This window comes from Salvelinus fontinalis, chromosome 4 (genome assembly GCF_029448725.1).
Source record: "Salvelinus fontinalis isolate EN_2023a chromosome 4, ASM2944872v1, whole genome shotgun sequence".
NCBI lineage: Eukaryota > Metazoa > Chordata > Actinopteri > Salmoniformes > Salmonidae > Salvelinus > Salvelinus fontinalis.
Window position 1 is genome coordinate 66,174,198 of NC_074668.1, and position 21,409 is coordinate 66,195,606.

At 44.2% G+C, this 21,409-nt stretch overlaps 2 protein-coding genes and 1 pseudogene across 4 annotated transcripts; 2 read left to right on the forward strand and 1 right to left on the reverse strand.

The window, feature by feature from the left end:
- The first annotated feature begins 1,085 nt into the window (after positions 1–1,085).
- On the forward strand, positions 1,086–14,055 carry LOC129854233 (uncharacterized). 2 transcript variants are annotated; one of them, XM_055921037.1, is made up of 10 exons: positions 1,086–1,170; positions 1,777–1,919; positions 2,545–2,619; positions 2,770–2,814; positions 3,243–3,289; positions 3,383–3,546; positions 3,755–3,860; positions 4,002–4,515; positions 4,640–4,779; positions 11,867–14,055. In XM_055921037.1, exons 2-8 carry the CDS (start codon positions 1,909–1,911, stop codon positions 4,493–4,495), a joined length of 942 nt encoding a protein of 313 aa, XP_055777012.1. In that variant the 5' UTR covers positions 1,086–1,170; positions 1,777–1,908; the 3' UTR covers positions 4,496–4,515; positions 4,640–4,779; positions 11,867–14,055. The 2 variants fall into 2 exon arrangements, with proteins under 2 accessions (XP_055777012.1, XP_055777013.1); XM_055921038.1 differs by having other exon boundaries at positions 13,552–14,055.
- Positions 12,373–13,092, reverse strand: LOC129852916 (chemerin-like receptor 1; annotated as a pseudogene).
- A 437-nt stretch (positions 14,056–14,492) lies between the features above and the next one.
- LOC129854234 (cleavage and polyadenylation specificity factor subunit 5) lies at positions 14,493–21,250 on the forward strand. Of its 2 annotated transcripts, none has more exons than XR_008759284.1 (7): positions 14,493–14,774; positions 19,096–19,296; positions 19,418–19,481; positions 20,179–20,268; positions 20,384–20,459; positions 20,519–20,658; positions 20,775–21,250. XR_008759284.1 is itself a non-coding variant. In XM_055921040.1 (7 exons), exons 1-7 carry the CDS (start codon positions 14,650–14,652, stop codon positions 20,794–20,796), a joined length of 693 nt encoding a protein of 230 aa, XP_055777015.1. In that variant the 5' UTR covers positions 14,498–14,649; the 3' UTR covers positions 20,797–21,250. The 2 variants fall into 2 exon arrangements, 1 of the variants encoding a protein (XP_055777015.1); XM_055921040.1 differs by having other exon boundaries at positions 14,498–14,774; positions 20,544–20,658.
- Positions 21,251–21,409: the final 159 nt, after the last annotated feature.

Sequence of the window (21,409 nt, forward strand, 5' to 3'; positions counted from 1 at the left end):
GATAGATATAGGTCTGTAGCAGTTTGGGTCTAGAGTGTCTCCCCCTTTGAAGAGGGGGATAACCGCAGCTGCTTTCCAATCTTTGGGAATCTCAGACGACACGAAAGAGAGGTTGAAAAGGCTGGTAATAGGGGTGGCAACAATTTCAGCAGATAGTTTTAGAAAGAAAGGGTCCAGATTATCTAGCCCGGCTGATTTGTAAGGGTCCAGATTTTGCAGCTCTTTCAGAACATCAGCTGACTGTATTTGGGAGAAAGAGAAATGGGGAAGGCTTGGGCGAGTAGCAGAGGGGAGGGCAGTGCTGTTGACCGGGGTAGGGGTAGCCAGGTGGAAAGCATGGCCAGCCGTAGAAAAATGCTTATTGAAATTCTCAATTATAATGGATTTGTCGGTGGTGACAGTATTTCCTATCTTCAGTGCAGTTGGAAGCTGGGAGGAGGTGTTCTTATTCTCCATGGACTTTACAGTGTCCCAGAACTTTTTTGAGTTTGTGTTGCAGGAAGCATCATGCTTATCATGCTTCAGTCCGTCTGTTAGTTCCTAGCTCCCAATCTCTTTGGAATGTCTATAACTAAGCCTAAACCAGAAATGTATGACAAAAGTTGGTGGAAGGAGAGAAGGTCTGAGATAGTGTTTCTTCATGGTAGTACCAGAGTGAATCATTGCCCTATTCCCATATTCCCTCGACGACACACCTTGACGGACAGAAATTATTGGATTGATGAAGGTAATATGTGGTAGCAGAACCATATCTGGCCATCACCTGTCTCCAAGGACAAATTGTCAAGGGCAGACAGAGGGGAGCAATTACACTAGGGGATGTTGCTCCCAATAAGTTACTCCTATAGGCATAATTCCCTCATCTCCTTTATTTTTTAAGGGTAGATGAAGGGACTATACAGGTGTTCCCCACAAGTGCTTTAATACAGACATTTTAGATAAGGTGTCATGAATGGACAAGGAAAGGAATATAACGTGTGCGTGTGCAGTGGGACAGGACACACATTGGTATCGAAATGGCGTGAACAGTGTTTCCCATGATAGGGGATTGCAGTGGGAACCATTTGCTGTGGAAAGATTCCCCAACGGAATGTAAATAAAGTAGCATCACTCAGTGGAACCGCTACATCCAATCAGACTCAAAAGTGGTTGTCGTTGTTTTACTATCAGGTGAGTTGCAATATATAATTGCCGTTGTTCCCAAATGCAATAGTGTAAATCTGAACGACTTGACGACCTAGTGCAGTGGTTCCCAACCAGGGGGGGTAATTGAGTAGACGCATGAGACAGCCTACTGGTCAAATGCACATGAGGGCGTACTCCGGGCAAAGCAAAATTCAGTTGGTGGTACAGTAACCAAAAAAGGTTATGAACCACTGACCTAGGGGATCTACAGTAGCTAGCTAACGTTAGGTGTAAGCAGATAAGTTTGCTGTCACATGAGTAGGAGGAAGACTTCGCCGTACAGTTCACAACAAAGCTAGCTAAGTAACTTTAAAGTTGGTAATGATGTTTTCTCGATATAATCTATTCTATTAGCTAGGCCTAGTTCTAATTTATTTTATTTTAGTTTGTAAACTAGTTATGTGTGGAAAAGTTAGTACCATGAGAGGCTTTTCGCTGCAATGTTTAGCTAGCTAATAAATCCACAACTGTGTATGGATATTATAGTCACCACACCAGTTAGTGTAATAACAGGTAACTATCTAGTATACTGAAAATAGTAGTGCCATCAACTCTCAACTGTCACATTATTCTGTACATGCCTGTTTCCAGTGTTTTAGGGTGTTTGACAACACTCCATGACTCGGGGTAGGAGGACTAAGTTGGAGCCCTGGATGGAGCAGGTCATCCTGAGTTATGGCACAGAGCCAAAGGAGGAGCAGAAGAACACTCTGATGAAGGCGCATGTTGTTGGGGTAATGAGGCATCAAGTACATACACTTCATGCAAGGCCTGTGTTCCAAGTTTAGAAGGTGTGTGTGGGTCGGCCGGATGTCAGAGTCCCTAGCCCGGTCGACTGAGGGTTTGACAACGTTGCTGTTCCTCTCTGATGGAGTGGTGCACATCCCCGCCATACTGACCCAGGACGCCTGGGAGACTCTTCGGGAGTGAGTTAACATTTAGGACAAGCGTAGAGGCCTATGAGATCATATTAAATGACATGTATGTCTAAAACCCACCTGTAAACCATTTCTTGTTAAGCCCAGTACAAATCTAACAGCCAACATAAGGAGAAACAAGACGAGACAAAACGTATTAAGATAATTAAAAACCATACAGCAAATGGTGATGCATTTCTATCTATCGGTTTCCTCTGGTAGGCAGGAGGACTGTGAGTGCTTCTCCAGTCTCATTAATTGCACAGTGTGTGTGTATTCATACACCCTGCAGTTCAACATGGACTCTGAACAGGTGCGTGTGAATGATCCTATGATACTGGTACTAGTAGTCCTTTGGTCTTAGAGAGACAGCTCCTGTTCTTTATTCTTTACCATTCATATTTTATTTTACTCTAAATGTGTCCTCATCTCCTCATACAAGGAGCCAGTTTTACTTATCGGTTGGTGAGCTGACCACCACATCAGATGGGGCTGCTAAAGACAACAGCCCTTGCTGGTAAGAGATACATTAAACACATGGTTTCCAGGTCTTTGATGGCATTCCATTTGCTCCGTTCCAGCCAATATTATGAGCCGTTCTCTTCTCAGTAGCCTCCTGTGATACACACATTAAATGTAGTGACTCTCCAACTTGCTTTTGCTTCAGCACATCGCTCAACTCAGTCAGACAAAAGATCTGTACAACATGTAGGTGAGTATGGGGTGTGTGTATTTATGTTTTTTTCAATTTTATTTAACTTGGCAGGTCAGTTAAGAACATATTCTTATTTACAATGACGGCCTACCAAAAGGCCTCCTGCGGGGACGGGGGCTGGGATTTAAAAAAAAAATGTATTCAATAAAAATATAGGACAAAACACGCATCACAACAAGAGAGACAACACAACACTACATAAAGAGAGACCTAAGACGACAACATAGCATGGCAGCAACACATGACAACATCATGGCAGCAGCACAACATGGTACAAACATTATTGGGCACAGACAACAGCACAAAGGGCAAGAAGGTAGAGACAAGAGTCTGTGTTTGTGCATTTTTTTGTTGTTGCATATAATACATGTGTACATTACTTTATATATTGTATTTGTTGATCATGTGTTTTCTTTTATCCACAGATCCCTGCTTGCACAGGATTCTATCCATACTCAGAACACCCAGTCTGGTACGGAACTCTATACACTCTGCACTACATTGATGATTTGTATCCTTATTGTTTGCCACACCTGTGTATATGACTGTGTTTCCTGTCTCCTAGAGTTCAGTCTGTCAGAGCTGCTGGGGGAGTGGCGCCAGTCTCTGTTGAAGGATGTGATGGAACTCTTGAGGACACCCACAAACCCCCCCTCCCCACAGCCCACCACCTCCACCTCCAACACCCTCACTGGCACCAGATGGGCTATTGAAAGGTTCAGATATAAGGTGTGTGTGTGTGTGTATGTGTGTGTGACCAACCTATTACTATAACTATTGCCCATGATCCCACACTTTCCTGTGAGTTATGTTTGTTAACTGGTCCATGCTGGAGATTAAGTATTTTCTATCAGTTACTGCTAGCTGAAGTATGCTGCTACCACAATAGAGCCCAGTGTGTGTACAAATTTCTATATTTTTCTCTCCCTCTCTCTAGAGGAGAGTATGGATGGTGTCAGGGGTGACCGGAGGAGCAGTGGCGAGCCCATGGGACATGTTTGCTCCAGCAGCTGAGCTGCTCAGGACCTCCTCTGCATCTGACGGTGTGCTCCTTTCCTTTTAACTTTTCAATCATTCAACCTCTATACACACACATCACACCATCCACATTTGTCTTTGCACCATACTACAGATATTCTAACTTCTGTCTCTCATTGGTTCCCTGACAAAATCTATCACTTCAGAGCTCTTCTCCCCCCAGAAGAGCCAGTCTCTGCTCGACCCCACTCCACAACCAGTCACCCTTGCAATGTTTCCCCTGGCAACCACCACCCAGGTGCCAACCCTGACCCATGAGGCCACCCAAAGGTCAGGCGAGCGCTCCCTTCCTTCTTATCAAAAACCAGGCCCCTCTCACAGCCTACTCCCCTCCAGTGGCGGCTCCTCCACTGTGAGTCTATCTACAAAGCACCAACACTCTGGCATGAAGCTCCACCACAGTGGCTCAACCACAACACATCAACTTCCAGTTACGGAGCAGCAAGATCAGGTGGAGGAAGAGGAGGATGTTGTGAAGAGGTGTAGGAAGGTTAAGAAGAAGAGTTCTGTGCAGACCCCCGAGGATAATGATATCACCTGGGAGGAGGAAAATATGCAGAAGAACCGCAGCCTGCCCTCCTGGATGTTTCCAGGATTGGGGAGGGAAGCAGCTGCAAACAGAAGGCAGTTGCAGCAATAGCCCCCCGGAGGCCCTCCAATGTAAGGGTGACCAGTTTTCAACCAAGAAATAGGATATATATATATATAGACAATTTAGTGGAATTTTTAACCTGTCCGTTTTGTTAGATTGGTGTGAAGTAAATGATCTGTCTTGCTCTCTCAGGTTCACAGTGATGGCACTTCGTTCTCATATTCTTATCAGCTGTGTGGCCGCATTTCGAAGGATCTAAGCCACATTTCGAAGGATCTAAGCCACATTTCGAAGGATCTAAGCCACATTTCGAAGGATCTAAGCCATTTAAAGTGAGTAAACCGTGTGTGTGTGCCGTGCCTTCGGAAAGTACTCAGACCTCTTTGCTTTTTCCACATTTTGTTACTTTACAGCCTTATTCTAAAATTTATTAAATATATAAAAATCCTCAGCAATCTACACACAGTACCCCCATAATGACAAAGCGAAAAACAGGTTTTTAGAAATTTTTGCAAATGTATTAAAAAAAAAAAATGAAATACATAACTATTCATACCCTTTGCTATGAGACTCGAAATTGAGCTCCGGTGCATCCTGTTTCCATTGATCATCCTTATTGATCATCCTTGAGATGTTTCTACAACTTGATTGAAGTCTACCTGTGGTAAATTCAATTGATTGGACATGATTTGGAAAGGCACGCACCTGTCTATATAAGGTCTCACAGTTGACAGTGCATGTCAGAGCTAAAACCAAGCCACGATGTCAAAGGAATTGTCAGTAGATTGTCCACATTGACCCTGTACCCCCTGTATGAAGCCTTGTTATTGTTATGTCATTTTCTTGTGTTCATTTAAAATTTTGTAATTTTATTTTGTAAATATTTTCTTAACTCTATTTCTTGAACTGCGTTGTTGGATAAGGGCTTGTAAGTAAGCATTTCATTGTAAGGTAAGGTTGTATTCGGCGCATGTAACAAATACAATTTGATTTAGAGCTCAGAGACAGGATTGTGTAGAGGCACAGATCTGGGGAAGTGTACCAAAACATTTCTGCAGCATTGAAAGTCCCCAAGTACACATTGGCCTCCATCATTCTTATGTGTGTTCCAAGATGGCGTAGCAGTCAGATGTCTGTTTGTCCCATGTATATATCTTTTTTTTTATCTCATTTTCCATCTACGGACTGAACATACTCTCCTGCAACCCGCCTCAACCAATGTGGTACGGATCTGCTATTTTTTTTACACTTTAGAACCGGAACCCCCATCAGAAGCTAGCCAGCTAACTAGCTACTAGCTAGTAGTCAGTTAGCCACTACTAGCGGTCATCACCGTTAACTCGGACATCAGCCAGCCTCAGCCCGGTCAATTCCGGCCCGTCTGCACAGTATATCAACCCAGAGCATATCGGACTGCTTTTTCTCTACCACATCTCTGGATTCCTACCGCAAGCTTCGAACTTTTACACCAGATCATCGCAGCTAGCTAGCTGCTATCCGAGTGGCTACTCCTGGCTAACGTCTCTGTCCCGACGCAAGCACCAGTTAGCCTGGAGCTAGGCTCGAGCTAGGCCCATCTCCTGGCTAGCTGAAGAGGTCCATCAGCCAATTCTTGAGCAACAATACCTATTTTGCCAATTGGCCTGGACCCTTTTACTGCCGACACGGAGCCCCGCCGATCCATCACGACTGGTCTGCCTACGTAACCGTCTGAAGGAGTTTCAACAGGCTCTTCCGTTGCGACATCTCCCGAAGGCCCATCTGCTATCCCCGGCCCGCTAGCTGTCTGAATCGCCATGTCTCCAGCTCGTCTAACTACTCACTGGAACCTATGATCACTCGGCTACACATGCCTCTCCCTAATGTCAATATACCTTGTTTATTGCTGTTTTGGTTAGTGATTATTGTCTTATTTCACTGTAGAGCCTCCAGCCCTGCTCAATATGCCTTAGCTAGCCCTTTTGTTCCATCCCCCACACATGCGTTGACCTCACCTAGCTTAAATGGTGCCTCTAGAGACAAAACCTCTCTCATCACTCAATGCCTAGGTTTACCTCCACTGTACTCACATCCTACCATACCCTTGTCTGTACATTATTGCTTGAATCATCTATTCCTCCGCGCCCCAAAATCTGCTTCTTTTACTCTCTGTTCCGAACGCATTAGACGACCAGTTCTTATAGCCTTTAGCCGTACCCTTATCCTACTCCTCCTCTGTTCCTCTGGTGATGTAGAGGTTAACCCAGGCCCTGCAGCCCCTAGCTCCACTCCCATTCCCCAGGTGCTCTCATTTGTTGACTTCTGTAACTATAAAGGCCTTGGTTTCATGTATGTAAACATTAGAAGCCTCCTTAAGTTTGTTTTATTCACTGCTTTAGCACACTCCGCCAACCCGGATATCCTAGCCGTGTCTGAATCTTGGCTTAGGAAGGCCACCAAAATCCTTACATTTCCATCCCTAACTATAACATTTTCCAACAAGATAGAACTGCCAAAGGGGGCGGAGTTAGCCTGCAGAGTTCTGTCATACTATCCAGGTCTGTGCCCAAACAATTCGAGCTTCTACTTTTAAAAATCCACCTTTCCAGAAACAAGTCTCACTGTTTCCGCTTGTTATAGACCCCCTTCAGCCCCCAGCTGTGCCCTGGACAACATATGTGAATTGATTGCCCCCCATCTATCTTCAGAGTACTGTTAGGTGACCTAAACTGGGACAAGCTTAACACCCCGGCCGTCCTACAATCTAAGCTAAATGCCCTCAATCTCACACAAATGATCAAGGACCCTACCAGGTACAACACTAAATCCATAACCATGGGCACACTCTTAGATATCCTGACGAACTTGCCCTCTAAATACACCTCTGCTGTCTTCAACCAGGATCTCAGTGATCATTGCCTGCGTAATGGGTCCGCAGTCCCCCCTCATCACTGTCAAACGCTCCCTAAAACACTTCAGCGAGCAGGCCTTTCTAATCGACCTGGCCTGGGTATTCTGGAAGGATATTGACCTCATCCCGTCAGTAGAGGATGCCTGGTTGTTCTTTAACTTCTTATGGGTGCAGGGGCAGTATTGAGTAGCTTGGATGAAAGGTACACAGAGGTGCCCAGAGTAAACGGCCTGCTCCTCAGTCATAGTTGCTAATATATTCATAGTATTATTAGTATTGGATAGAACACACTCTGGAGTTTCTAAAACTGTTTGAATTATGTCTGAGTATAACAGAACTCATATGGCAGGCAAAAGCCTGAGAAGTTCCACTTTCTGTTTGGATTTTTTCTGAGGCTGGTAGATTTTCAACCAAGCTCCCATTGAAATTACAGCGAGATATGGATGAGTTTTCACTTCCTATGGCTTCCACTAGATGTGAACAGTCAATAGAACTTTGTCTGATGACTCTACTGTGAAGGGGGGCCGAAGGAGACAGGAATGAGTCACCACTGTCATGAGGTGACCATTTTTTCACCATGTGCGTTCACATAAGAGGGAGCTCCGTTCCATCGCTCATCTGAAGTCAATGTAATTCTCCGGTTGGAACGTTATTCAAGATTTATTTGAACAACATTCTAAAGATTGATTCAATACATCGTTTGACATGTTTCTACTGACTGTTACGGAACTTTTGGATATTTCGTCACGTTTTAGTGAACGCGCTCTGTGACTTTGGAATTGTTTACCAAACGCGGTAACCAAAGTAGCTAATTGGACATAAATAACGGACATTATCGAACAAATCAAGCATTTATTGTGGACCTGGGATTCCTGGGAGTGCATTCTGATGAAGATCATCAAAGGTAAGGGAATATTTATCATGTAATTTCTGGATTCTGTTGACTCCAACATGGCGGCTAATTTGACTCTTGTTCTGAGCTCCGTCTCAGATTATTGCATGGTTTGCTTTTTCCGTAAAGTTTTTTTGAAATCTGACACAGCGGTTGCATTAAGGAGAGGTATATCTATAATTCCATTTTCCATTCCATGCAAAATCTGGATCCCTACAAATCAGCTGGGCTAGACAATCCGCCAAAATTGTTGTAACCCCTATTACTAGCTTGTTCAACCTTTCTTTTGTATCATCTGAGATCCCCAAAGATTGAAAAGCTGCCGCGGTCATCCCCCTGTTCAAAGGGGAGATACTCTAGACCCAAACTGTTGCAGACCTATATCCATCCTGCCCTGCCTTTCTAAAATCTTCGAAAGCCAAGTTAACAAACAGATCACAGACCATTTCAAATCCCACCGTACCTTTTCCACTATGCAATGTTTCCGAGCTGGTCATGGGTGCACCTCAGGTACGCTGAAGGTCCTAAATGATATCATAACTGCCATTGATAAAAGACAGTACTGTGCAGCCGTCTTCATCGACATGGCCAAGGCTTTCAACTCTGTCAATCACCGCATTCTTATCGGCAGACTCAATAGCCTTGGCTTCTCAAATGACTGTCTTGCCTGGTTCACCAACTACTTCTCAGAGTTCAGTGTGTCAAATTGGAGGGCCTGTTGTCCAGACCTCTGGCAGTCTTTATGGGGGTGCCACAGGGTTCAATTCTCGGGCCGACTCTTTTCTCTGTATATGTATCAATGATGTCGCTCTTGCTGCTGGTGATTCTCTGATCCACCTCTACGCAGACAACACCATTCTGTATACAACTGGCCCTTCTTTGGAGACTGTTAACAAACTAGCAAACGAGCTTCAATGCCATACAACACTCCTTCCGAGACCTCCAACTGCAAGTAAAACTAAGTGCATGCTCTTCAACTGATTGCTGCCCGCACCCACAAACCCACTGGCTCCAGGTCATCTATAAGCTTATGTTAGGTAAAGCCCCGCCTAATCTCAGCTCACTGGTCACCATAGCAACACCCACCTGTAGCACGCGCTCCAGCAGGTATATTTCACTGGTCATCCCCAAAGCCAACACTCCCTTTGGCCGCCTTCCAGTTCTCTGCTGCCGATGACTGGAACGAATTGCAAAAATCACTGAAGCTGGAGTTTTATATATCCCTCTCTAACTTTAAGCATCAGCTGTCAGAGCAGCTTACCGATCACTGACCTGTACACAGTGTGGTAAACCGTGGGGTGTTGGGTTGAGCGCGCAGAGATTGACACATAGACAGGGAGGTTTTAGTCCGCAAAAACAACTTTACAAAGAAAATAAACATAACAAAGAAAATCACTTAGGTTTGGCTCGGTCCTTCTTCTCTACTTTTGCTCGGTGTCGGTCTCTCCCCGTTCTCTCTCGTGGTGTGCCACAGTGCTCCTTTTATTTGGCCTCCACAGCTGGTTGGCACTTTACAATAATTACCTCCACTTGGAGCTGTCCGTGTCGGGGTGCCCAGCTCCCGTATTCCCAGCAGAGGGAGCCAACTTCGCCTCACGTACCTCCCCTCTATTACCATCCCCTAGGGTAGACCTCCTGGGATACCACAACAGCCAATCTGTAAATAACACACCCTAACTTGTCCCCATATTGTTACTTATCCTCTTGCTCTTGTGCACCCCAGGATCTCTACTTGCACTTCATCATCTGCACATCTATCACTCCAGTGTTAATGCTAAATTGTAATTATTTCGCCTCAATGGCCTATTTATTGCCTTATCTCCCTACTCTTCTACATTTGCACACACTGTACATAGATGTTTCTATTGTGTTATTGACTGTACGTTTGTTTATGTGTAACTCTGTGTTGTTGTTTTTGTCGCACTGCTTTGTTTTATCTTGGCCAGGTCGCAGTTGTAAATGAGAATTTGTTCCTAGCTGGCCTACCTGGTTAAATAAAAGTGAAATTTAAAAAAATATATAAAATTCTTAAATAAAGAAGTTTGGAACCACCAAGACTCTTCCTAGAGCTGGCCACCCGGCCAAACTGAGCAATCGGGGGATAAGGGCCTTGGTCAGGGAGGTGACCAAGTACCCGATGGTCACTCTGACAGAGCTCTAGAGTTCCTCTGTGGAGATTGGAGAACCTTCCAGAAGGACAACCATCTTTGCAGTACTCGGCGAGATGGAAGCCACTCCTCAGTAAAAGGCACATGACAGCCTGCTTGGAGTTTGCTAAAAGACACCTAAAGACTCAGACCATGAGAAACAATATTCTCTGGTCTGATGAAACCAAGATTGAACTCTTTGGCCTGAATGCCAAGTGTCTGGAGGAATCCTAGCACCATTCCTACGGTGAAGCATGGTGGTGGCAGCATCATGCTGTGGGGATGTTTTTCAGTGGCAGGGACTGGGAGACTAGTCAAGATCAAGGCAAAGATGAACAAAGCAAAGTACATAGATCCTTGATGAAAACCTGCTCCAGAGCGCCCAGGACCTCAGACTTTCAACAGGACAATGACCCTAAGCACACAGCCAAGACAACGCAGGAATGACTTCGGGACAAGTCTCTGAATGTCCTTGAGTGGCCCAGCCAGAGCCTGGACTTGAACCAGATTCAACATCTCTGGAGAGACCTGAAAATAGCTGTGCAGCAACACTCCCCATCCAACCTGACAGAGCTTGAGAGGATCTGCAGAGAAGAATGGGAGAAACTCCCAAAATACAGGTGTGTCAAGCTTGTAACGCCAAACCCAAGACTCGAGGCTGTAATTTCTGCCAAATGTTCTTTAACAAAGTACTGAGTAAAGGGTCTAAATACTTACACTACCGTTCAAAAGTTTGGGGTCACTTCGAAATGTCCTTGTTTTTTTTAAAGAAAAGCAAAAAAATGTTGGTCCATAGTAAACAGCGTTGTATGAGATTTTCAGTTTCTTGGCAATTTCTCGCATGGAGTAGCCTTCATTTCTCAGAACAAGAATAGACTGACGAGTTTCAGAAGAAAGTTCTTTGTTTCTAGCCATTTTGAGCCTGTAATCGAACCCACAAATGCTGACGCTCCAGATACTCAACTAGTCAAAAGAAGGCCAGTTATATTGCTTCTTAAATCATCATAACAGTTTCAAGCTGTGCAAAAGGTAAAAGCATAATTGCAAAAGGTATTCTAATGATCAATTAGCCTTTTAAAATTCTAAACTTGGATTAGCTAACACAACGTGCCATTGGAACACAGGAGTGATGGTTGCTGATAATGGGCCTCTGTACGCCTATGTAGATATTCCATAAAAAATCAGCCGTTTCCATCTACAATAGTCATTTACAACATTAACAATGTCTACACTGTATTTCTGATCAATTTGATGGTATTTTAATGGACAAAAAATTTGCTTTTGAAAGGTAGTGTATGTAAATGTATATTTCTAAAATCCTGTTTTTGCTTTGTCATTATGGGATATTGTGTGTAGAATGATGAGGGGGGGGGAACTATTTTTTTATCAATTTTAGAATAAGGCTGTAACCTACCAAAATGTGGAAAAAGTCAAGGGGTCTGAATACTTTCCGAAAGCTGTGTGTGTGTATGTCTGTGTGTGTCGTGCAGGATTCCTGATGGCATAGTGCACTGGGCTGTACGGTACCTGGTCCCTTCCATGCAGACAGAGGTTGTCAAGGACACACAGCTGCGACCCCAGACTCACCCCAATCTTCCCATTGTGTTGAATCCATAGTGTACAGAGGCAGCTTTGTTTTTTTTTATGAATCTCTATTGTTATGTTCATATAACATTCTGAATATTGATAAATAAATATACATTAGTAATTGAATTGTGTCAACTCTAGATGCAGGCAAATGTGAACTTAGCAACTTTTAATTTGTCAACAGCAAGATAATTTCATTGTCAGTTACTCAGATATTTTTTCCTTAATTTTACTTTTGAATAACACACATGCACTTATTTCCTTATGCAAACATTCACTGGCTGCTATAATAAAATACAAATCATATCAGATGTCCTCTAGAATAATTTGAACAAAATATAAGCACAACAAAATTAGTCACAGTTACATAGTGCTTTAAACAATTATATCTACTCAATGGAAGCCAGTGTCATGTGGTGGTTGGGTGGGGGCTTGCCCTGCGTATTCCTGAAGAGGTGAAGGCATAGAGGAAAGGGTTGAGGGAGCTGTTGATGATGATGAAACCCATGAGGACGTTCCAAGCTGAGTCACACACATTCTCCACAACCTCGTTCTGCACGGCCAAGTTCACCAGGGCCAGCAGGTTGAACAGGTGCAGCAGAGTCCAGAAGCAGAAGAAAAGAAGGACACAACGATGCAGATGACCAGCTTGGTCACCCTCCGCTGCCTGAACAGGGCCGCCTGTCTCACCCTCCTGTGGAGGTAGAAGTAGGACGCCACCAGGATGCAGCAGGGAACTACAAATCCCAGCAGCATTTGGACAAGTAGGATGGCCATTTCTTGTCTGAGGCTCTGGAAGTGTGAGCTGCAGGATTTGCCGCCGTCGTATGTCTTGATGTCAAGGACAGAGAAGGCGGGAGAGGCAATGAACCCTGCCAGCCCCCACAGGGAGGAGTGCCTCTTCCCTCATACGGCCTAGCCGCGCCCAGCTGTGGGGGTACAGCACCTGGACGCAGCGCTGCACACTCAGCAGGGTGATGGTCAGCACACTACCATTCAGGCTGCAATAGATCAGGAAGAAGAGCAGCTTGCAGGTGGCGGGGCCTAGATCCCAGGCCCTCTGTAGGTTGTTGATAACTAGAGGCAGGCATAGCAAGACCATCAGGTCACACAGTGCCAGATTCAGCATCAGGCTATCAGAACCACCACATTCCCATGGATTCCCACAATGCAACAGAAGCCCGTGATCACGCTGGGCAACACACGGGTCATGTGCCAGTAAGGATAGGACTGAGTGCTGCATAGGGCCGAACTGTCCAGACTATAAAAATCCACAGAGAATGCTGGTTAGAAACTCAACAGGGATGTCTCACTACCTGTCTGGCTGGCCTGACGGAGACACACTAAGCTCTGAGTTGTTCCCCAGATTGCCTTCACTACTGGTGGTAGTGATGATATGCTGTAAACAAAGAGTACCTGTGTGTGACTCTGGGCCGGGCCTGTTTTGAATATACAACGTGTGTACAGCTCTGTGTTATGTGAAGGTAACAGCCTACCAACATGACACACTCATGTATAGCCTCCTGACCCGTGAGAGTTACAGGAAAACCTCAACGGAGGCCCCTAAAACCCTCACAAACTTTTACAGATGCACAATTGAGAGCATCCTGTCAGGCTGTATCGCGGCCTGGTATGGCAACTGCACCGTCCGCAACCGCAGGGCTCTTCAGAGGGTGGTGTGGTCTGCCCAAAACATCACCGGGGGCAAACTACATGCCCTCCAGGACACCTACACCACCCGATGTCACAGGAAGGCCAAAAAGATAATCAAGGACATCAACCACCTGCGCCACGGCCTGTTCCCGCCTCTATCTTCCAGAAGGCAAGGTCAGTACAGGTGCATCAAACAGAGAAGATGTTTTTCAGTTTCTATCAAGGTCATCAGACTGTTAAATAGCCATCACTAGCAGGCTTCCACCCGGTTACGTAACCCTGCACCTTAGAGGCTGCTGCACTATATACATATATATTTTTTTCTTGGAATCACTGGCCACTTTAATAATGTTTACATACTGCTTTACTCATCTCATATTTATATACTGTATTCTATTCTACTGTATTTGCCTAGTTAAATAAAGGTTAAATAAATAAACACCTTTTTGTTGTCAATGCCACTCCAACATTGCTCGATTTAATATTTATATATTTCTTGATTTAATTATTTTACTTTTAGATTAGTGTGTATTGTTCTGAACTGTTTGATACTACTGCACTGTTGGAGCTAGGAACACAAGCATTTCGCTAAAACCCGCAATAACATCTGCTAAATACATGAATGTGACCAATAAAATTAGATTTGATGGAGGAAAGTGCTTTTATTGATGAACCATCATGACCTTATCCATGCAGGGTTAGAGTTTTTACATTTAACAGAACCTTTGGGGTATGTTGTACAAGGGAAAAGCAATTGGATAGAGTTCGACCACCTCAAAATTAAGTCTTAAATCTACAGGAGCTACTTTATTTCTGGTTATTACACTCCAGCAAGATAGGTGGCGGTAATGCCCCAATTGTCGAGGTATACCTACTGCATCAAACACGGAACAGGAAAAAGAGAAAGAGAAGAAGGCAATTTGCGCATGGTCACGTCCTTCCATTTCTCTCTGTTATTGTTCTAATACATGTTTTGCATTGAATTTCTACCTGAGGATTTTGAAGCTAGATTTTTTATAGTGGTATTGGAGCAATGTCGAGTGTGCCTGCTCCCAATCGTTCATCCGCCGGCTGGCCGCGCGGGGTCAGTCAGTTTGGCGGGAACAAATACATGAGCGCGCCTGCAAAACCACTCAGCCTGGAGAGAACCATTAATTTGTGAGTAACAGGATGAAGGGACGACGACGATTGGTTTTTAACGTCAGATTATGTGTGCATGTATAGTGGTTATGTAAGACTACTACAATACCCGTTTTTCATTCAATTGTATGGAAGACTTAATGGACAGCAAGCTTTGCAGTAGCCAGAATCCGACTAACGTTAGATGTTAATTACATTAATCGGAACACTGCTATGACACGACCAGGACAGCACAGTTGGCGAGAGATATGGTGCGGATAATGTACCTTAATCCCATTATTCCAACTGACAAATCGAGAAGATTGATATACTACTAGTTTTTAATGACTGCTAGTTTTTTTCGTCAGGATGCTAGGCTAATGCTATAGCAGCCCATTGGATTCCATGACAATTTGAATTCTAGCCAAAGATGGTGGATAAGGGTTTGTTAATGTTCCTGTCTGTGTAAGTGGGCGTTTCATCTCCCGCGTGAGCTCATGGTGCCTCCATAATATCAAATACATTTTTATATACTGGGTGGCTCGAGCCCTGAATGCAGATTGGCTGACAGCCATGGTATATCAGATCGTATACCACGGGTATGACAATTTATTTTTACTGCGCTAATTACGTTGGTAACCAGTTTATAATAGCAATAAGGCACCTCAGGTGTTTGATATATGGTCAATATACCACTGCTATGGGTTGTGTCCAGGCACTCCACGTTGTGCCCTGCAAAGAACAGCCCTTATTGCTTAAATAACTAACCCAAGATAGTTCATCTGTGTCGTTAACAGTGGTAGCAAATTAAGCATAGTGGGCAGAAGAAACAAGGAGTTAAAAAAATATATATATTTTACTGGTCACCCCAAAAGCCAACACTCCCTTTGGCCGCCTTTCCTTCCAGTTCTCTGCAGCCAATGACTAGAACGAACTGCAAAGATCACTGAAGCCTCATATCTCCATCACTAGCTTTAAGCACCAGCAGTCAGAGCAGTTCACAGATCACTGTACCTGTACATAGCCAATCTGTAAATAGCCCATCCAACTACCTCATCACCATATTGTTATTTATTTTACTCCTTTGCACCCCAGTACTGCTACTTGCAAACTCATCTTCTTCACATCTATCACCCCAGGGTTTAATTTGCCATACTGTAATAATTTCACCACTATGGCCTATTTATTGCCTAACCCCCCCCTTATCCTACCTCATTTGCACACACTTTATATAAACTTTCTGTATTGTATTATTGACTGCATGTTTGTTTATTCCATGTGTAACTCTGTTGTTGTTTGTGTCGCACTGCTTTGCTTTATCTTGGCCATGTTGCAGTTGTAAATGAAAGAATGTTCTCAACTAGCCTACCTGGTTAAATAAAGGTGAAATATACCTGCTGGAGCGCTTGCTGCGGGTGGGTGCTGCTATGGTGACCAGTGAGCTGAGATAAGGCGGGGCGTTACCTAGCAAAGACTTATAGATGACCTGGAGCCAGTGGGTTTGGCGACAGATATGAAGCGAGGGCCAGCCAACGAGAGCATACAGGTCGCAGTGGTGGGTAGTGTATGGGGCTTTGGTGACAAAATGGATGGCACTGTGTTAGACTGCATCCAATTTGCTGAGTAGAGTGTTGGAGGCTATTTTGTAAATGACATCGCCGAAGTCAAGGATCGGTAGGATAGTCAGTTTTACTAGGGTATGTTTGGCAGTATGAGTGAAGGATGCTTTGTTGCGAAATAGGAAGCCGATTCTAGATTTAATTTTGGACTGGAGATGCTTAATGTGAGTCTGGAAGGAGAGCTTACAGTCTAACCAGACACCTAGGTATTTGTAGTTGTCCACATATTCTAAGTCAGAACCGTCCAGAGTAGTGATGCTGGACGGGTGGGTAGGTGTGGGCAGCGATCGGTTGAAGAGAATGCATTTAGTTTTGCTTGCATTTAAGAGCAGTCAGAGGCCACGGAAGGAGAGTGGTGTGGCATTGAAGCTTGTCTGGAGGTTAGTTAACACAGTGTCCAAAGAAGGGCCAGAAGTATACAGAATGGTGTCGTCTGCGTAGAGGTGGATCAGAGGATCACCAGCAGCAAGAGCGACATTGACGTATACAGAGAAGAGTCGGCCCGAGGATTGAACCCTGTGGCACCCCCATAGAGACTGCCAGAGGTCCGGACAACAGGCCCTCCGATTTGACACACTGAACTCTATCTGAGAAGTAGTTGGTGAACCAGGCGAGACAGTCATTTGAGAAACCAAGGCTGTTGAGGGTGCCGATGAGAATATGGTGATTGACAAAGTCGAAAGCCTTGGCCAGGTTGACGAATACAGCTGCACAGTATTGTCTCTTATCGATGGCGGTTATGATATCGTTTAGGACCTTGAGCGTGGCTGAGGTGCACCCATGACCAGCTCGGAATCCAGATTGCATAATTGCATAGCGGAGAAGGTACGGTGGGATTTGAGATGGTTTGTGATCTGTTTGTTAACTTGACCTTAGAAAGGCAGGGTAGGATAGATATGGGTCTGTAGCAGTTTGTGTCTAGAGTGTCTCCCCCTTTGAAGAGGGGGATGACCGTGGCAGCTTTCCGCGGTCATCCCCCGCGGAAAGGTTGAACAAGCTGGTAATAGGGGTTGTAACAGGTGGGATTTTAGGTGGGATTTTAACAAATCAAAATGTAATTAAAAAGAAGGCTGGACTCCAAAAAACAAGTTGACCTACAATAACTTCCATTGACACTATGAAAATTATGTGAAGTAGCCTAATAATGAACCTATGTATTATATATATATATATATTATGTTTGTAAAATGTGAAACAAGAACGAGCTAGCGCGATCTTTCTTCTTCTTTATGATTTGGTTGTCAGATTGCATCCAATTTTTAGGTGCATACACCACCACCTATTGCACTGCTGTGAGACCATTCACGGCCTACCTACATTAAATTGTTGATACCTTAGTGGAAAATTGCCCCTCCAACTATTAAGCATCTATAATTTAAAGAAATCTCCACCCCATTCCACTATTTAACCCTATCTAATCCTACTCCAGACCACAGGTCTTGAGAGGACAGAACACTACCACTCAACACCCGCTACTGAGATCCTATTGGCGCTTTGTAGCATGTATTTGCATATTTCCGTTATGGAACGCGTACTCTGAAGTGGGTGTGTGCGCAATAACTCAATTTGTAGTAAACACCACCATTTTTAAAAACTTTGGGAAGTGGTTAAGTCTACAAAATGCAGTCCACTCTGTTACAGATTATAGTTTTGGAAATAGAAAACTGTATTAAGATCAAATGTTTAATCGATGAGAAAATTTGCTGAATGTCTGCCAAAATCCATCTTGCTTCATCTTCTCCCACTGCCAGGCACTGGGCTTCTTCTCATCACCATATTTGGTTGTGAGTGGAAATGCCAACCAAATGCTTCACATTTACACATCAGGTGAAATATCTGGCTTGTTCTTTTGTCTCATTCTTCTATCTTTAAGCTAGCTCTGGTCTACTTATTGTCCCCTCCCTTTCACTCCACCTGTCCCGCCCAGAAAACATTTGCCAGTGAGATGTCTCGCCCTGGGGCACCCGCGGGACGGGGACAATAAGTAAACCAGAGTGGCCCCGCCCCGATCAGAAACAATTTGAGAGTGGGGTGTCTTGCTTTCTCTAGCGTCTCTGGCCTAGCGTTGGGGTGAGTAACTACCGGAAGTGTTGTCAAATCTAGTGGACTGCTATAGTATTAGCTAGCCTACCATGCTGACGAAAAACTAAGTCATTAAAGATTAGCAGTATTTCAATCTTCTCGATATGTCATTTAGGATGATGAGACAATTAGTAGTACACTGCCATCTACCATCCCTGGATTGAGGTATGTTTTCCAAGCAGTATCTTGAGCCGGCTCTGCGCTGTCCGGATCGTTGCATAGCTACGTTCTGACTGGAGAGAAAATGTAATGAATGTCTATTCGAATTCTGGCTAGCTTTGCAGTTGACTGTCCAATTTGACAGCCCAGTTTGTAACACAAAATTATGATGAATTGCTAGTCTGCTGTCCTGTAGATGCATCCTCATTCAAAAGCTGTACAGTGTGTGTTTGTGGGGGGGTTACTGGGTAGCAGTGAAGGGGGAAGACGGATCATAATAATGGCTGGAACGGAGCGATTAGTATGGCATCAAACACATGGAAACCATGTGTTTGATGTATTTGATACCATTCCACCATTTCCGCTCCAGCCATTACCACGAGCCCTTCCTCCCCAATTAAGGTGCCACCAACCGCCTGTCCTGGGTAGTGTGTGCATGTTAGTGGAGGCATGCTATGGGATATGCACATTTTAAAATGGTATTCATGACATTGTTTCAGATACCCTCTCACCAACTACACATTTGGGACCAAGGAGCCTCTGTATGAGAAGGACAGTTCAGTGGCAGCACGGTTCCAGAGGATGCGGGAGGAGTTTGACAAGCTGGGCATGCGGAGGGCGGTGGAGGGAGTGCTTATTGTCCATGAGCACAGGTTGCCCCATGTACTGCTGTTGCAGCTGGGAACCACCTTCTTCAAACTGTAAGCACTACCACCAACCAAGCACAGCCTGCAGGAGTTACACTAAGTCTGTTTGTTTTTAAAGTGTGTACATGCATGTTTGTATGATTCTCTTATAGGGTTGTCTATTTGTCTCTTGCAGGCCAGGTGGAGAGCTGAGCCCAGGGGAGGATGAGGTGGATGGGCTGAAACGCCTGATGACAGAGGTACGATACACATGCACTCTCAAAGGAGGCCGGCCAGAGTTGGAATCACAACCTCGGATGACATCCATCCTAGCATTCTCTTAGCTCTCAAACTCTTCTTCTCCGTATGTAGAGTTTTCAACCATTCCATTCGCCTACATTTGGCTCTGTGTAAACTCCAATTCTGATGCTGTGTGTTAATGTTTAGAAACGTCAATAATCATCGCTTTCGAGAAAGAATCTTTCAACAACAAAAAAACGTATTGTAGCAGTTTTGCACACATTGTGTGCCTCCAGTTGATGAACAACACTTGCTCCCCAGTTAGCTTACATACAGGTGTTCAGAGCTATCAAGATAGCTAGTTAGCACAGGTGGCAGCCTATGTCTTCCGCAAACAAGCACTGTAACATGGGGATATGGCCGTGAGGGAACACAAACCTAACCCTATAAAGGTGTGTAGTATTATACAGTTTGAAAAATATATATTTCTCGCTGATATGAAAGATGAATTCCTTAAGTTTCCAAAACAGTACTGCAAGCAATGCGTGTTAATGTTTAGAGCAAGTGTCGGGGGCTTTTAACAAAACTACCCCGGTCAAAAGACACTATCGTCAATAGGCGCTAAAGTAGTTTGCGTCTATCAATGGGGAAGCATTCTCTAAGATCCTGCAGGATGCTGTGATGCCATAGTGATTGTCTTTACTGTGTCTTTGTCAGATCCTGGGCCGGCAGGACGGGGTGAAGCAGGATTGGGTGATTGATGACTCCATCGGAAACTGGTGGCGCCCCAACTTTGAACCCCCACAGGTGAGCATAACCCAACACACAGTACAGTTTACACTGAAATGTATGGAGGAGGAGGTATTGAGCCTACAGTAAATATTTGTGTGTGGTAAATATTTGTGTTTCTGTTCTGCTGCAGTATCCCTACATTCCAGCCCACATCACTAAACCCAAGGAGCATAAAAAGCTCTTCCTGGTTCAACTGCAGGAAAAAGGTAAGTGCCCCTTAGCTAGTCAAAATCTGTTCTACATACTCTACTCACATAATCTTTAGTGATATTTGCTTCTGTGTCTTTCAGCTCTGTTTGCAGTCCCAAAGAACTACAAACTGGTGGCAGCCCCTTTGTTTGAGCTTTATGACAACGCCCCCGGCTATGGGCCAATCATATCCAGCCTACCGCAACTACTAAGCAGGTAGTGTGTGTTTATATATTGTGTATAAATCACTTTTGTGTGTGTTAGAATGAGTGTATGAAGGGTGTGTGTGTGTGAGCTCAGGTATGCTGTATATTCATATTTATTTCCTGTAGGTTCAACTTTATCTACAACTAAATGGTGTGAGAATGGGCACAGTGGCTGGCTGTCTCTGTGAGTGCAGCCATATATGGGTGAAATGAAGACATGGAGGGGAAGTAATACAATGTGCGGCAATCAAAATAAGCAACACAAGGCTACTCACCTCTGGCTTCCCGGTAAGGCTGAACAAAAAACCCACCATCTCAAGAGAAGGGACTGTAAATGTGCTCTTTACAATGATGGAAGAAAATATACTGTCAGACTTTTTGTTTGGATCTTAAATAATTCTGTCATTTCTTACATTATTAAACTGCAACCCAGTGTCTCAAGAATCAGATTTTATGCTCTTGCAACAGAATACATTTATTTGATTAAAGAAACAACAGCATTGAGTTTCCTGTTGTGATTTAAGCTGTATTACTGTCATGCTATTTCTTTTTCTTCAAAAAAATAAAATTAGTCTTTTCATGAAGACTGGCTTTTATAAGAAGTGTGTTGATGACATCTTGGTTTTGGTGTATTGTTTTCACTATATATGCTACCCTCTTGGTGATGTCATTCGGGAAAACAGAATGTCAACCTTCACTGCTATATTGACGACACAAAATGGCCTAACCTGGAAGCCTCTATTTTAGACATATGGAAGTAG

Coding starts and splice junctions, on each gene's coding strand:
- LOC129854233 (XM_055921037.1), top strand. Junction 2,815..3,242: donor AAGATCTGTACAACATGTAG/GTGAGTATGGGG, acceptor TTTTATCCACAG/ATCCCTGCTTGCACAGGATT. Junction 3,547..3,754: donor TTGAAAGGTTCAGATATAAG/GTGTGTGTGTGT, acceptor CCCTCTCTCTAG/AGGAGAGTATGGATGGTGTC.
- LOC129854234 (XM_055921040.1), top strand. CDS start 14,650: ATGTCGAGTGTGCCTGCTCCCAATCGTTCATCCGCCGGCTGGCCGCGC. Junction 20,269..20,383: donor CCAACTTTGAACCCCCACAG/GTGAGCATAACC, acceptor GTTCTGCTGCAG/TATCCCTACATTCCAGCCCA. Junction 20,659..20,774: donor CTACCGCAACTACTAAGCAG/GTAGTGTGTGTT, acceptor TATTTCCTGTAG/GTTCAACTTTATCTACAACT.